This window comes from Sinocyclocheilus anshuiensis, unplaced genomic scaffold (assembly GCF_001515605.1).
Source record: "Sinocyclocheilus anshuiensis isolate Anshui unplaced genomic scaffold, SAMN03320099.WGS_v1.1 scaffold194, whole genome shotgun sequence".
Lineage (NCBI taxonomy): Eukaryota > Metazoa > Chordata > Actinopteri > Cypriniformes > Cyprinidae > Sinocyclocheilus > Sinocyclocheilus anshuiensis.
The window spans coordinates 1,200,705-1,216,335 of record NW_015546074.1 but is presented as its reverse complement, the minus strand read 5'-3'; the positions used below and the strand labels follow the sequence as shown (position 1 = coordinate 1,216,335).

Genomic DNA, 15,631 nt, shown 5'->3' with positions numbered 1-15,631 from the left:
CATTCCTGAAGAAAGGTCTGAATGTTGCCGTTACTTTTGCAAGAGTGCATTTGTGGAGGCGATAAAAAGTCGTGGCTGTCTTGAGAGACAATATAAATGCAAACGACTGGGTGCCTCCGCCCCCATCAGTACCACTGGAATTGACTATGTCAAAGGCGGACAGACACGCTACGAGACAGATGGCTTGGTTTGTCATCACCCAAGATCGAGTAAGGCATTCCTCTAGCTCACTCTCTTTTTCTGCTGCACATTGGTTGATTTGTGGCTCTGTGCGAGGAAGCGGAGAGTGCAGACGGCGCATGGGCAGTGGGGGTGGACAATCGAATCAAAGGCATCATGGGTCTAGGTGTCGTTCCAAATGTCCAAGTAATTGCTCCTTCAAGGGGCCCTTCTTCCATCTGGACCCCTTTGCAACTTCTCCTGTCTAGCTCTGATGTAAAACGCCTCACACACTTCCCGGCTACCCCCCACTACCAAACCTCATTATGATTTATGCCCGAGCTGTCCCGGAATCTATGATTTCCAGAGTGCGTTGGGAAGAGTCCAGCTTATGAAATATGTTTCTTCGACTAGCCCAAACTCTTCCATCATCCAAACTCTCTCTCTCTCTCTCTCTCTGAGCTGTCAGACAGGCTCCCTGAGTAAGGAGCAAAGCAGGGACATGTGGAAACGGTCTAAGCTAGGTGTTTTTTTAATGAGTGACCCGCTGGAACGGCAAGTGGAATGACCCCACGACCTGTTGAGTGTAAAACGGCAGCCATGCTGAAACACAACGTCCCTGCAATCTCTGCTTTGGCAGGCCACTTTGGCAGATCCGTGCAAGCCAATTAGAAAGCAGAAAGCTTGAACAAACTACTGCTTCAGTCTGGGAGGAACACAAGCTCATTACTGCTCCACTTCTGTGATTCAAACCTTTGCAACATCTCCTGAGAAACAGACAACAACAAAATACACTATCTATCCCACATTTACCTCCAACAAAAAACAGCTTTATCCCATGTCAAAAAAAGAGGACAATGCTGGGATCTGGGGGCAGAGTACTCATGGGTTGAAAAATGCCATTTCTTGCTCATCTGTCATAGAATGGACAGGGCGCATTAGCAAGCATATGGTTAATTAATTCCCCTTAGACACTTAAATGGATGAGCGTTGAACACGGCAGCTCTCAGTCCTCTCATTAGCTGTCTAATTACTCTGACACCCCTCCTGCAGGGATCACAAGATCTTTGGCACTTTTGGGCAGCCATCTCATATTCGACTATGCAATCTTGACTATGAAAGAAAGGCTGATGTGAAGGTGCCAATCACCAATTTTGCAAATGGAAGTAAAACAAAGAAGATGACAGGTTTGATCAATGCCCTTGTTTTAGACTACTTCATTTAGTGAAGAGTTTGCTCTTGACTGAAGAAATATGTTTATTTTTTTATAGTTTATCTTTAAGGTCTTTGTTACTTGCGGCTTTCTTTAAGCACACATGGATTTTAAGCCCTTAAAAAAGACAAGTAGGTGTCAAATCAATCAGCAGACAAACCAGTGAGACCTTGGAGAGCACTCTTGAGTGTTAAGTTTCCCCAGTCACGAGTGCCTCATCTTTTCACAAAAACTCCCAGTGGAACTTCCTCTTTTCTATGTGCCCTCCTCTGGTCTCACTTCAAATTCAGACTGTTGACTATAATTGAGAGGCAGTGAAATGCACATCATCAGCAAGTTAGTAGATCAAAAAGTCTTAAGCCATTTTTCACTTTCACACTGAAGCTTAGAGGAATCTGTCTGGAGTGAGTAATATCCCTACTCTGGTAAGAGTGCGTATAAAGTCTGGCCACAGAGAATGCACTTTCCCAGAATGCCTTGATAAAACAGCTTCGTTTCGGCAGGCAGATACTATAGCAACTTGCCAATTTACAAGGCGGTTTTTGGTCCACAGTGATGCTATGCAAATTGCAAAGAAAGTTTCCCTGGGGTGACCTGGTGTTAAGTGTCATGCTCGAGGGTACCATGGTGAAAGAACAGAATTGTGACCTAACTTTCCAGTTGCAAAGTCTTCCACATTTAGGTTAAAGCAAGTCTCCTCATAATGTAGGCTACCACAAGCCGAAACTTCACTGTGACACAAACCCACAACCTGTATAAGACCTATAAACATCATCAGTCATTTCAACCCCAGAACATCCAATCCCTTGACAATCCAACAAAAATACATCTAGCTGAAGGTAAACCTGAAAATACAGTGAGCTGATTGTAATAATGAAGAAACAAAGAGACAGAAAACAAAAGACTGGAGCTTCAAATCAGTCGACAGTTGGAGTGAGTGTCTTGTGGCTATGACTGAGGTTGCATGTTGGGCGGTACAATGAGGACCCAGCACGCTAAGAAATGAACACAGAGGGAAGCTGATGACCTTCAGATGCCGAGGACATAATGACCTTCTTAATGAGCATGCCACCACTGAGAAAATGGCACACCACTCCCAGTTCTGCGATCTCACTCCTATCAAGGAAGCGATTCTTGCAAACTCCACAGAAAAAAAGAATAGGGGTAAATGGCAAAACTATGCAGCAAGTCAAAAACATCTGTCGGAAGGTTTAATTGGGTTCATTAGACAACACAGCTAGAGTTTCCAATTACAGGCCTACATAATTAATTGCACTTGAAATTAAATATATTTTCTCATCAGCTTTTAATTAAACGTGACCCCTTGCTGTTGATTGAATCCCAGATTCTCAGGGTGAGCTACGGTTTCATGCGTGTTTACCTGAGGTGCACAGGGAGATGAGCTTGATTTTGGAAGAGGGTTAGGATGGGGTGGGGTGTCTGTAATTACAAGAAGTGATTAAGATACATTGGCTTGGTGGGCTTTGCAGGGCTCCTAACAAGGTCAGAGCTTAACTAGCCATCTAGCTAACACAGAGAATAACTTCATTAAGCACAGTGCTTAGGCATTTAATGTAGACAACAGTATCTAGATTTGTTCCAAAAAGTGAGCTGCTGCCTACTAGGCATTCACCTATTAAGACACCACTTAAAAGTATTTTCAGTATAGAAAACAAATGCTCTACATAGACATCAATTCTGCATGGCACACATATAGAGCTTCTTGCAGGAAGCACATAGGAGACATAACTCACAATTGATTGCAGCAATAACCTAACGAGCATAAAACACACTGCAAACTTGCAATGCCTTCTACCTAAAAATTGAGCATAATGACGCATCTTTGAAAAGCATTTTACATAGGCAGCTATTAAGGTTAGTCGCATGCACCACATATAGTGTGCAAAGCACCCAAGAGTACCTTAAAATAGAGTTTTGAACAAAGCTGAGCAATTAGTATTATCAGCTAACAGTATTTTAATGTAGATTCCAAATCACTGTACAGAATCACAGGATAGCAATTGTTTTTTTTTTAATCAAAAATAGATGACTGGATGGATGGATGGTTAGAGTTCATTTCAGTTCTTTTACACTGGATTTTTTTGTTCTCAGTACCTAATCTGTGGAAAGCTGTTAGTCTGTAATAATGAAGACACATCTGTGAAATCTCCATTTGGATGCACCTTGTGCAAATTACTTTTTCCCTATATTTTCAACTTAAAAAATATATTATTTCATTCTGTGGGCTCTGTTTGAGATTGCACGTAACAATTCCCATTCTAAGCAGACACACATTATGCAAACCCATTTCATGCTGTTCTCTAAAAGATATTGGGTTATATAAAACATTATTGTTATTATTGATTTACTCTTTAAGGTATGGACACACTTTATTTGGAACTGCTAGACTAGCTCTCATCTTCTTACATGTACATTGGATTTTCCACTTCTTACATGGGATTATATGAAACATATAACAGAATTACTAGCAGACCTAGTAACATTCCGCACCACAGTAAAGTTCAGGTATGTCTGTAGTAAATGTTCAGACTAATACAGTTCAGAACTAATACAGCTGTAATAAATCATGGACAGTTAATGATTCTACGTAGTCTCTGTTTAAATCCAGAAATGTTAACCAAATGGGAAAAATCAAATCACACCAAGCATGAACTGTTGATATGGCTGAATCATATCTCACTTTATCTGTTGTCCATTATTGATTTGGTTCACTGACCAAGCTGAATACAGTTGTGGGACACTGAAATTTCCTAACAATGTGAGAAATCAATAGTGTTAAGTGTAATCTGCAGGAGCTGAGCAAATGATTGAAAAGTGAATCAACTACAGCATCTTTTTGTGACGCTACTCTGGCACAATGTGGAAACAGATCAAATTCAACACAAAAGTCATAACCAAAAAATAAACACATAAGTCATCTCTTGTATGTTACACCTTTGATGCTGTTTTAAGGGAATATGAGAATGCAGAGGGGTGAACTTACCAATAAAATATGCCAACAGGAACACCAGGGTGACGGAGATGAGGATGGCACTAAGGGCGGCACATTTCCAGTTGCAGTGCTTATAGGGTTTCTTCAGGCTAAAGGCAGGCCGTGAAAAGGTGTTCCGCGGCAGGGGCCGGGGAGGGGGAGAATAGACAGTGCTGGATGTCAAAGGGTAGCCAGGTGAAGTCGTGCAGTACAAGGGCGAAGTCCCACCAGGCTTGAACAGAAAGTGTCTGCAGATACGCAGAAAAGGTTATTGCTTATGTTCACAGAAATAGGATGTTAGAGAGCACTGTGTGGTAAGTGTTTTCTCATCATGTTAAACAATATCTGTAGAGTGTGTAGGCTTGAGTCCCCGCACTGGTCAGTACTGCTGTCGCTAAGCACTTTTCCAAGCTGTTGCCATAGCCACCTCTGAGCAGTGGCAGCAAGACACACTGTGCCCCGTGGGGTGCGTTATATCAGAATTTTGAATCAATAACAAATTTAATTTACAGCGCGAGTGACCACAGTGGATTCTTGTTAATACAAAGCCCTCGTAGTGACTAATTCACCCTAAGGGTGCGTGTGTCAAGAAGCTGTGGGATAATGCAGGATGTACATTATCACGACAGCTTATTCACTGTGGATGGCGTAATCTATGGTGAAGTCGCTGACTTTGAATGTGCTGTCAAGCTGTACTGACCGGACAAGGGGAAACAGAAAGAAAGAAAACAAAACAACAGACTTGCAAAAAATCTTAAGCCTTGTGCACACTACAAAACAGAAGTTTGTCATGTTGGCACATTGCTATGTGCTAAAATTTGTACCAGGTTTTAAATTGGTTTCGGGACTGTAGCTAGCAATGCAAATACAAATTATCTTGTGAATTGCCCATCTCTGTCAGAGCCTTAGCCTCATGTGTATCGCTCCGGAGTTCAATGCCTGGCTCAATATTCTTTTTTCCTGATCCCATCCCCAACTCTCATCCCTAGTTGTTCCCATCTCTCCTTCACTGTCCTGTCCCAATAAAATTCCTCTAAAAATAACTTTTAAAAAGCCTTTCTCTGATTACTAGCATTAAGTTTGTAACTTAAATGTCAAAAACGTGGCAGTAAAAAAAACTATCAGGCTGACTCACTAACAACTGCGCTTGCCATAGATGCTGTCTAAAATCTGTGATTTCTATCAAGGTAACAGGGTTCAGTCTTGTAGTGTGCACTAAAGGACTTATGAACAGTTCCTTAGAGAAGAATGCTAATGCATTCAGGGTTAATTAGAAAAGTTGTTAGTTTGTGTTCAGAAATAATTATTGTTAAAAAAAAACATGCAATTCATACAGTAAGTGATGCAACGTGTTAGATTCTGTTACAAATGTCACTATGTAATGAGAAACAAGTGTCCACAGGTACCACTATGCAGCATGGCAAAGCAGATCCCAGCAGCCGTGGTCAGATCATGCAACATACCCATCAGTGTAAGCGCCATCGCGGCGAGCTGTGGCCAGTATGTCCATCTCTATAAAGTTGTCCTGTAAAGTCTCTAGGAATGTCTGCTTTGCTATGTTTCTACACACAGGTGGAGAGATGGACAGATGGAACGAGAGTGAGACATGCGTGGAAGAGGGAGACAGATGTGCAAACACAAAAATGCGATCACCCGGCAAATTTCTGTAAATGGACAGAGTGGAGAGACCGACAAAGACAAACAAACTCTAATTTCCAATGACAGGGTGCTGGTGCCAGATCCGGAGCCCAATTTGGAACCGTTTCATGTATTTCAACTGCAGTAAAAGCAGTGTTCAGGGGCAAAAAAAAACAAAAAAACTTTAAACCGATAGTTCTTAAACAATTTACTGACATCATAGAACAGAGGGCGAGAGAATCTCCACATCAAATTATATTTTTAAACAACAACTCAGTCTGGAAAGACTGATGTGAAACAAAACTAGATCAAACAAAAAGTAGATCTTTACCATTATCTTCTTACAAAGCTGTTTATACTGGAAACACCCATTGCATTGTGTGTTTAACTAAACAACAGTTCGTTCCCAACTTCTAATCTAGGTGGCAGAGTTACAAGAGTGCTGATGTTTTGTATAACAGCACAAGGGCGTATCCCAGCATGTGGGAAAGCAGTTAAATTGTTTCGGAAAGGTGCGAGAAAGTGATGCGCTGTGATTTAAGTAACAGCCAGTTATGAAAACGTCTCTCCAGCAGCTTAATTTTGGGTCAGTTTTGAAAGAGGTCCGCGGGTCCCATAGCTCTTCACCAGCACCAGCACCATTTCGGTGAAAGTGGGGGCGACCCATGCCCCTCTCTGCAAGCGTCCTGTTCTTCTCTGATAAACATTAGAGTATTCTGGCTCCTTTATGATTGTGGTTAAAAGAAAACAAGGCATTACTTTTCCATTCACTTCTTCATATTCTTTGTGTTTAATGGGCTGACACAACACTTTTCAGAAGAATCACACATTATACTGACAGAATTCCCAAGTGGTTACTCTAAATCCTGCTTTAAGATTTTTTTGTGCAGTTTTTAAATAATAAATGGTTTCATAAAGCAGAGGTTTATTAACATTCAGAGAGGAACTCAGTGTGCATTCAGTGAAGCATGTCTACTGTAGCTCCGTGCCCCCTGAGACGGCTGTTCCATAAGGGGAGACTGAGATAATGCAATGGAGAAATGAACCGTCGACATGCATTGGGCAGGCGCAACACCTTCAATTCAACAAGAGAAAATGTTTGCTTTCTTTTCTTCAGAGCTGTTCCAGACTGCTCTGCTGATTGTCTTTGGCTGGCTTATGTACATTTGTTGGTTTGTTCGGGCATTGGGAGGCAAATGAAAGTTTTAAATGAAGACGAGAAGGGCCCAGAGGCCGGTTTGGAGGAGTCAGAGAAGAAAACATAAAAGCAGCCAATAAAATAATGGCATTGCCTGGCTCTCGTCCAATGGGAGGGCTTGGTAAGCCTATATATCCAGGGACTCATCCAACTCATTCCAGCCCGCTGTACAAAAGTCGTGAGAGGGAACCATTACAAAGCCATTAGCTAAAGCCTAAATGACAGGCCATCTTTCACTGCCCTTGTGGATATTGCTAATGGTTCCAATTTCATCAGAGGGATTCGGATAATTGATCGCTCCTTTTTTAGATAGGAGGGAGCTTTGGAGGGTGGGGTGTTTCCGCCACTCTTCTTATGCCGCAGATCGGCTGGCATGACCATCTGTTTCCCTCTCCCGTGGGAATACCTGGTCCAGATTGGTGGGGGGGGGGGGGGGGGGGGGTTTATCCCCGTGAAACCCGGCACGCCCCACCTGAGAGCACTCACGCTCTTTTACCACACATGTACCTTGTGTTGTACGACCCATGCCCCTCTCTGCAAGCGTCCTGTTCTTCTCTGATAAACATTAGAGTATTCTGGCTCCTTTATGATTGTGGTTAAAAGAAAACAAGGCATTACTTTTCCATTCACTTCTTCATATTCTTTGTGTTTAATGGGCTGACACAACACTTTTCAGAAGAATCACACATTATACTGACAGAATTCCCAAGTGGTTACTCTAAATCCTGCTTTAAGATTTTTTTGTGCAGTTTTTAAATAATAAATGGTTTCATAAAGCAGAGGTTTATTAACATTCAGAGAGGAACTCAGTGTGCATTCAGTGAAGCATGTCTGCTGTAGCTCCGTGCCCCCTGAGACGTCTGTTCCATAAGGGGAGACTGAGATAATGCAATGGAGAAATGAACCGTCGACATGCATTGGGCAGGCGCAACACCTTCAATTCAACAAGAGAAAATGTTTGCTTTCTTTTCTTCAGAGCTGTTCCAGACTGCTCTGCTGATTGTCTTTGGCTGGCTTATGTACATTTGTTGGTTTGTTCGGGCATTGGGAGGCAAATGAAAGTTTTAAATGAAGACGAGAAGGGCCCAGAGGCCGGTTTGGAGGAGTCAGAGAAGAAAACATAAAAGCAGCCAATAAAATAATGGCATTGCCTGGCTCTCGTCCAATGGGAGGGCTTGGTAAGCCTATATATCCAGGGACTCATCCAACTCATTCCAGCCCGCTGTACAAAAGTCGTGAGAGGGAACCATTACAAAGCCATTAGCTAAAGCCTAAATGACAGGCCATCTTTCACTGCCCTTGTGGATATTGCTAATGGTTCCAATTTCATCAGAGGGATTCGGATAATTGATCGCTCCTTTTTTAGATAGGAGGGAGCTTTGGAGGGTGGGGTGTTTCCGCCACTCTTCTTATGCCGCAGATCGGCTGGCATGACCATCTGTTTCCCTCTCCCGTGGGAATACCTGGTCCAGATTAAAGTTTGGGGAAATCCATGATGTTTAATCAGTCATTATGTTGCTAACTGTCCCTCAGCAAATTCAAATTAACATTAATTTTCCTGTTGAGTGGACCGTTCACACCCATGCTGGTCACAAACGCATCAAGACGACAAAGAAACAGAGAGTTTCCAAGCAAGTGTCCTAGTGTTTATGCGTATTAGTAAATAATACAATTGTTAGGATTCTTTCAACAATTATGTGGATTGGAGCAATGGTTATAATGGTCTACGTTAAGATAAGGGACCATGCGTTTAAGAGTTAAGTTTAAGTTCAGCCTGCAATGTTTTTTGATCCTACCTCCACCATAATTTCCAGCTACTCTCTATTATAACTATCCAAAATGAAGCACACACAAGAAAGGTGTGGGTTATATAATATTTCACTACAAAATTATATACACATTTATACATATACATATTTTTTTGAACACAAAGAAGCTCAGTTTAGGATCATTTGGGAAAAATTGCATGTATCAAGAAAATATCATGCTCATTACTGTAATAAAGTATAATGAAAACAATCTTGTGCAGACACAATTTTGCTTTCTTTCTTAATCAAATTCAACATTCATATATAGTAAAAAAAAAAAAACGAATTGTACTTTACAATTTTTTAAATTTATAATAATATACAATGTATTATATAAGCATCAAAAAGCTGAAAAAAATGTATAATCGTATTTATTTATTTTAGTTTTTTTTCTTTCTTTGAGAATCTTGAGATTTACATATAGTATAAAACTAGGTAAGAGGACCCACACACACACACACACACTGAAAAAAATGTATAATCGTATTTATTTATTTTAGTTTTTTTTCTTTCTTTGAGAATCTTGAGATTTACATATAGTATAAAACTAGGTAAGAGGTCCCACACACACACACACACACACACACACACACAAAACCTTACTTTAACTCTGCAATCCCAACAGTAAATCATTACAGTTTTCAGATTTGAGACCTGTGATATACAGATGCTCTTAGCACAAAGTTTAAAAAAAAGCTAAAACTTTTACAGCAGCTGAAATAAATATGAGCCATTTGGGTCGGCTGGGTTGAGCAGTGCAGGAGGTGGAGGTAATCTGAGTATCAGTATGTATCATTTCTCTTCAGGCTGGTCTGACAGCGCTGATTTGCCTCCGCCATGCATGAGAAGCAGCCCGAGCAATGCAAACAGACATCTGAGAGGTTCTTGACTGATCTCCTCCACACAAGTGCCTCAGATAGAAGCAAACAGAGCAAGGGCTGATGCGAGATAAAAAAAAAAGGAGCTGAGTTTGTAGCAAAGCCTCCTTCGGAACCTTGAGAGAATTCGCCCATCTATTGCATTTGGGTTTGAGATATCAGATCAGCAACACTGCCCGGAAAGCCCAGAAAAAAACAACACTTTTCTCTTGTTGTATATTTAGTCATGTTTTAAATGCATTCTGGCCTGATGCAGGAATTTATGTAAAAACGGAGCCGCATGAAACTTCTGTGTAACAGACCGTAAAGCTTCATTTAATTCTCAATTCAGCTAAATATTTCAGCAAGGTCATTCCTACTATCAGCACATTTTTATGTCCAATCATACTGTATTTTTATGAAATAAATATGGGGGAATACAGCTAGAAATTAAAAACTGGCAATTTAATTAATTAATATAAATTCACGATATTAATTTATTTACAATTAATTTTTCCAATATTGCTTTCCAGCCTGTTAGTCTTTTGTAAAATCCCTTGAACCTAAAAGCCTGTTGCTTAATGACATCAATCTCAGGAAATGACCATTTTTGGCGGGAAACCTATTATATATTAAAAATCTGTTCTACTATATAAAATATTAGACATGTGTATAATAACATAAAAATGTCAAAATACTGTAAAAATATAAATAATAACTTCAATCTGACACCTCATGTAAGCTAACTGGCTAACTTTGACTCTTTATTTCCACTTAGGTTCCATTTAGTTAACTGTTTCAATATCATGTTATGAGTTTATGAGCTTAAAATTGACCAGAGCGTTTTGAAAGTCTGGTATATTGTTTTACATAAATACTTAATTAAATTACAACACATGCATGTACAATTTATTTAAAAGTCTGAGACATCTAAAGGTACTGCATAACAGGAAGGACCCTTTAAACTATATTGTGCGTCAAGTAGAGTTAAAAGGCTACATAAAGACTCATTAAGTATTAACAGTGTAGTTGATCTTTTAAACAGATACAAACGCATAAAACGCTTCATGCAGCCAGCATATGCATGCATTACGATTAGGGATGTTCATTTTAACCGGTTAACCGTTAACCTACCGTGAATAATTTTGACCCGATTAATACAATCAGTTAAACGGTTTAAAAAGTCATTTACTTATTTATTTCTTTTTAGTAATTTATCAAAATCTTTAAAAAGGTTTGCTGCATAGTAGAAATACGCTATGCATATTTAAAAAAATGCGATTTTAGAGGAAAAAAACAACAACGTCTAAGTCGCATTTTATTATTTCATTCAGAAATAGGCCTAACGCAGACACAAAATGTTTTACAAACATTATAATAAACACTGTAAACATAGCTAGGCTATTTTAGTTCCCCTCACTCCACAACAAATCCTTTCAATTAACAGTATTTAGAAAAGAACAAGAATTAAAAATATAAGAAGCTATAGCTAAACGACAAGCCAAAACAAATTAATTTAGGTTAAAACGAAACTGAAACCAACGTTGTGTCTCTCATTCGACACAAAATCAAATGTTTCCGTGTTCGCGATGTATTTGAATGCCAAAATATTATTTATTATGTAGCCTACTTCACTTGCATTCCAATATCCACGTAAAACAAAATGTTTTGCATAACATCATTCACGGCGGTACGGTGATAACGCTTAACGGCACAGATTTTACTACATATTTAAACTGAGCAGTGTGGGTTTTTCCATATGTTTGACGGACTGTATTTTATTATGATGAACAGGCTGCATTGTCAAGGTAGCAATGCTTAACTGTGTGCGAAAACAAATCTTTCTGCTTTTGTAAAATAAGCCTAAAGAAAAATAGGATGCCGCTTTCTGTCGTCTGTTTCCTTTCGCGCAGCACAAAAATTAACTGAATCGCTGAATACTAGGCTACTTGTTGCACAGTTTTTCTTTCGTTTTCTTAATTTATTATTTAAGTAAAAATATATTTCTCGTATAGGCCTATTTATCGTTATATATATAGGCCTATAGCCTAGCTTTATTATGTTTTTCTCCACTGGCAGAAGCGCTGCAGGTGTGTGATGTAATATGAAGACCATGTGAATCCTCATGTTCTGTTGTTTGCTGCTTTTTGTGCATGTAAAATTAATCCCCGGGAAACAAATGTTAGTATATTTTTGAACAGGTCACAGACACGTATCCTTTCTAATTTAATTAAATTCGAATTTAAAATAATCTTGTCGGTTAACGGTTAATAATTGGTTAACGAGCGTCTGTTGTCGGTTAGGAAAAAATAACCGAAATGAACATCCCTACTTACGATGCATTATAAATGCCTGAGTCACTCAATTCTCTTTGACTATTTCATTAGCCATTGTACCACGAGAACATCACAGCCCCAAATGTACCTGGTCTCTAGAGGAACGTTGCTGTTGAGAAGCCAGTTGTCCTGGGCACTGCCTGAGTCCTGGGCACTTGTAGGACCCTCACTGAGAGCCGAGCAGCTGGGTGCCGGGCTCGGGTTGCTGCGCTGGGTGTAGTTGCTGCGGCTCAGAGAGCCAATGGAGGCGGCATGGTGTTGACTAGGGGAGTGGGAGTGCGACAGGGGCAGCGGTGGCGTCCGCAATCGAGAGTGGTTCTGGAACGAGACCTCTGAAAAGAGAGAAACAGCCTTATCAGCAACTAAATAAATAAAATTACTGCAGTGTTCATTAGCATGTGGTGTACATACATTTATCTGTAACGTATTTCTGATACTGGGCAAGTAAACAAGTCGATTTATTGGAAATGGCATAGTCAACTACTAAGGCAGCAGTTCCCAAACTGTCCTCTGGGGGCACACAAGAAAATGTCAGTAATGGCAGAATACTGCAGGAAATCCTGCTAGCAGCTGCTCAAGCAACATAGCACAAAATTATCGTTCATGTCATCTTATTAATTCCTTAATAAGTGTTTCCCCTCACTCCAACCAGTCTTTTGTAAAATCCCTTTAGCTAAAAAAAGCCTGTCGTTTAATGACAACATCCTCCAGGAAGTGACCTAATTTCGGCAGGAAATAACAGCACAAACATCAATAAGCATTATTTTTGGTGAATTCTGTGATGTTTAGTGTTATGACTTGGGATGTCTTACTATGAAACGACCCATCCTATTATATAAAGTATCAGAAATCAGTATAAAAATATAAAAATGTCAAAACACTGTAAAAAAATATAATAATAACTTTAAACTGACACCTCATGAAAGCTAACTTACTAACTTTAGCTAATTATTTCCATCCCTTTAGGTTATATTTTGTTAATTGCCTTACTATCAAATTATATTTAACAAAAATGATGAGCTTACGATTGACCAGAGCAGTTGATAAATGTGATTATATCTGTGGTATTAACATGTTACAGAGAGAAGGCTACTGGGGTAACAAGTATAACTAGACTCTTGTCAAAGAAAAGTGAAAGATAAGAAGACACCCAGCATACTACTTACTGTTCTGTGTCACATCCAAATAGGGCTCTGGCTTCTACTAACAGCTGGAATCTCACAAACACTCATCAGGCAAAACACGCTGCTGACAACCTGACATTATCGAGTAGACTGAATTACCCTCGTCAACCTGCTTGAAATTCATGCCATGATCAACTGCAGTTTGTGCGGATGGACCCGACAAGACAGTTTCAGCTTCCGAAAATGCTTTTGTCTCCTAAAGCCACTTTGCATCATGGGAGATGGGGGGCTATCAGACACGAGATTGTGAGAATCAGATAGTGGCAATCCAGACGCAGATAAAGACCCTTGTGTCCTTGTGCGCTCCAAAGCCATTCATTTCCATATCTGCTAAATCATTCATCAATCAATGAACTAGCGCCTCATTGCGCTAAGAAGCCTTACTTAACAAGAACAAAGCAGTTTCATTTTACACCTGTCGACAATACTCAACAGCCTCTTTACTGAGAGCTTAGGCTGTTGCTAAAGGTGAGGCTAATGCACTAATGATGTTTTATTTACATTTATGAGCAACTTTCATTCATTAAAAACGTATCACTGTGTTAAAGATGTTTTTACATTTATGAACAACTTTAAAGGGGACATATTATGCGATTTAAATTTTTCCTTTCTCTTTGGAGTGATACAAGGTCTTGGTGCATAAAGAAGATCTGTAAAGTTGCAAAGACTAAAGTCTCAAATCCAAAGAGATATTCTTTATAAAAGTTAAGAGTCAACCACGCCTACCTAAAAAGGGGCGTAACATTTCCGTCACACGCTTGAGGTATTCGGCCAATTACAACGCACTGGATAGCTGGCCAATCAGAGCACACCTCACTTTTCAGACTGATGAGCTTTGTAAAAATCGATGCGTTTCAGAAAGGCGGGGCATAGAGGAGAAATAATAATATACAGTATATGGAAAATAATGTGTTTTTTGAACCTTAAACCGCATAAACAAATTTCATCACCAAATACACAAAATAATGTTATTTTTAGCAGCATCATATGACCCCTTTAATTCATGTATAGCTTATGTGCTAAATATGCTTTATTTATTTTTATGAGCAACTTTCATTCGTTAAATGTATAGCTACTGCACTAAAGATGTTTTACATTTATTAGGTATATCTTATGTGCTAAAAACCTTTTATTTACATTTATGAACAACTTTGCATTTATTTGCTAAAAGTATAGCTAACATGCTAATGAAGTTTTATTTACATTTAAGAACAAGTTTATCTTCATTTATCATCATTCCCAAATGCAGAAAGTACAGAGTCCAAAACACACTTCTGAGGCCATAATTTCACAAACTATATAGGCTATGTGAAAACTGCACATAATAAAAATAGGTGTCAACCAAATATATAAATATACTATATGCAATATACCTGACAGATATTAAACAAATAAATAGACCAGGCATATTGCAAAAATCATAGTCTTCACAAGAAAAACAAACAAGGATTATGCATAATAATGACCGTATCCTTCACAGCGGGTTATCTGAAGTCCGACAGTAATTGTCTTTTGCTACAAAATCAAAGTGTTGATGGTTGTAGCTGCAATGCTTTTAAGGACATGAAGACAGAGACGGAACTTCTCAGAAACTGTCAGCACAATCTCTAGAAGTTGCATCTGTAAATGTATTCTTTATAAAGTACTGTCACCACAAATATTAAGTCAATCATCAGGTGCTGGACAACTAGTCGAACATCCTGACCAATCCGCATACTTTCCTTACACTTTGGATACATGCGAGTATACACATCTTTACCAATAGGTCTTACATATGTAGGATTTCTGTCTTCAAAAACAGAAACCACCTTCAGACACGGGTCACGACGAGGCGTTCCCCATAGCGACCCGTAGAGGACGCAGTTCGAAGTTCCCATGAAAGGGAATCTTCTATCTGCTGAACTGGTGCCGAGCTAATTTTAAGAAGTAAACATAAGCCAAGTCTCTGCTTTATGAATTTTCTCAGGTTGCAAGTAAAAGAACTGTAGCAAATATCTTGCTAAAACGTTGGGTTTTCCTCAGAACTCCGTTAACATAATTTCCCTGAACCCTTGTGTGTCTGTTTTAGCTTAGTTTCATGTAATCTAGAATAGCCAATAAATTCTTGTTTAATTTATAAAGAATCATTGTCTTGTGTTGTAATTTTAAAGCTGAAACTTGCCAAAATCTTGCTACCTTGCTCAAAATTAATAAGATTACCATTTTGTTTATGTGTCGTTGGCCACGAATTAATATGAACAGAATAG

At 39.3% G+C, this 15,631-nt stretch overlaps 1 protein-coding gene across 2 annotated transcripts in view; it reads right to left on the bottom strand.

The window, feature by feature from the left end:
• The window catches only part of LOC107699823 (teneurin-4-like), a 273,915-nt gene that overhangs the window by 119,048 nt on the left and 139,236 nt on the right, over nt 1–15,631 (bottom strand). Inside the window, exons 5-7 of one of the 2 annotated variants that reach the window (XM_016501217.1) lie at nt 12,290–12,533; nt 7,708–7,782; nt 4,377–4,612 (exon numbers count right to left, since the gene is read on the bottom strand). In XM_016501217.1, the coding sequence (XP_016356703.1) occupies nt 4,377–4,612; nt 7,708–7,782; nt 12,290–12,533 (555 nt within the window). Of the gene's footprint in view, nt 1–4,376; nt 4,613–5,827; nt 5,927–7,707; nt 7,783–12,289; nt 12,534–15,631 lie in introns of both variants that reach the window. The other variant, XM_016501216.1, reaches the window with a different exon arrangement.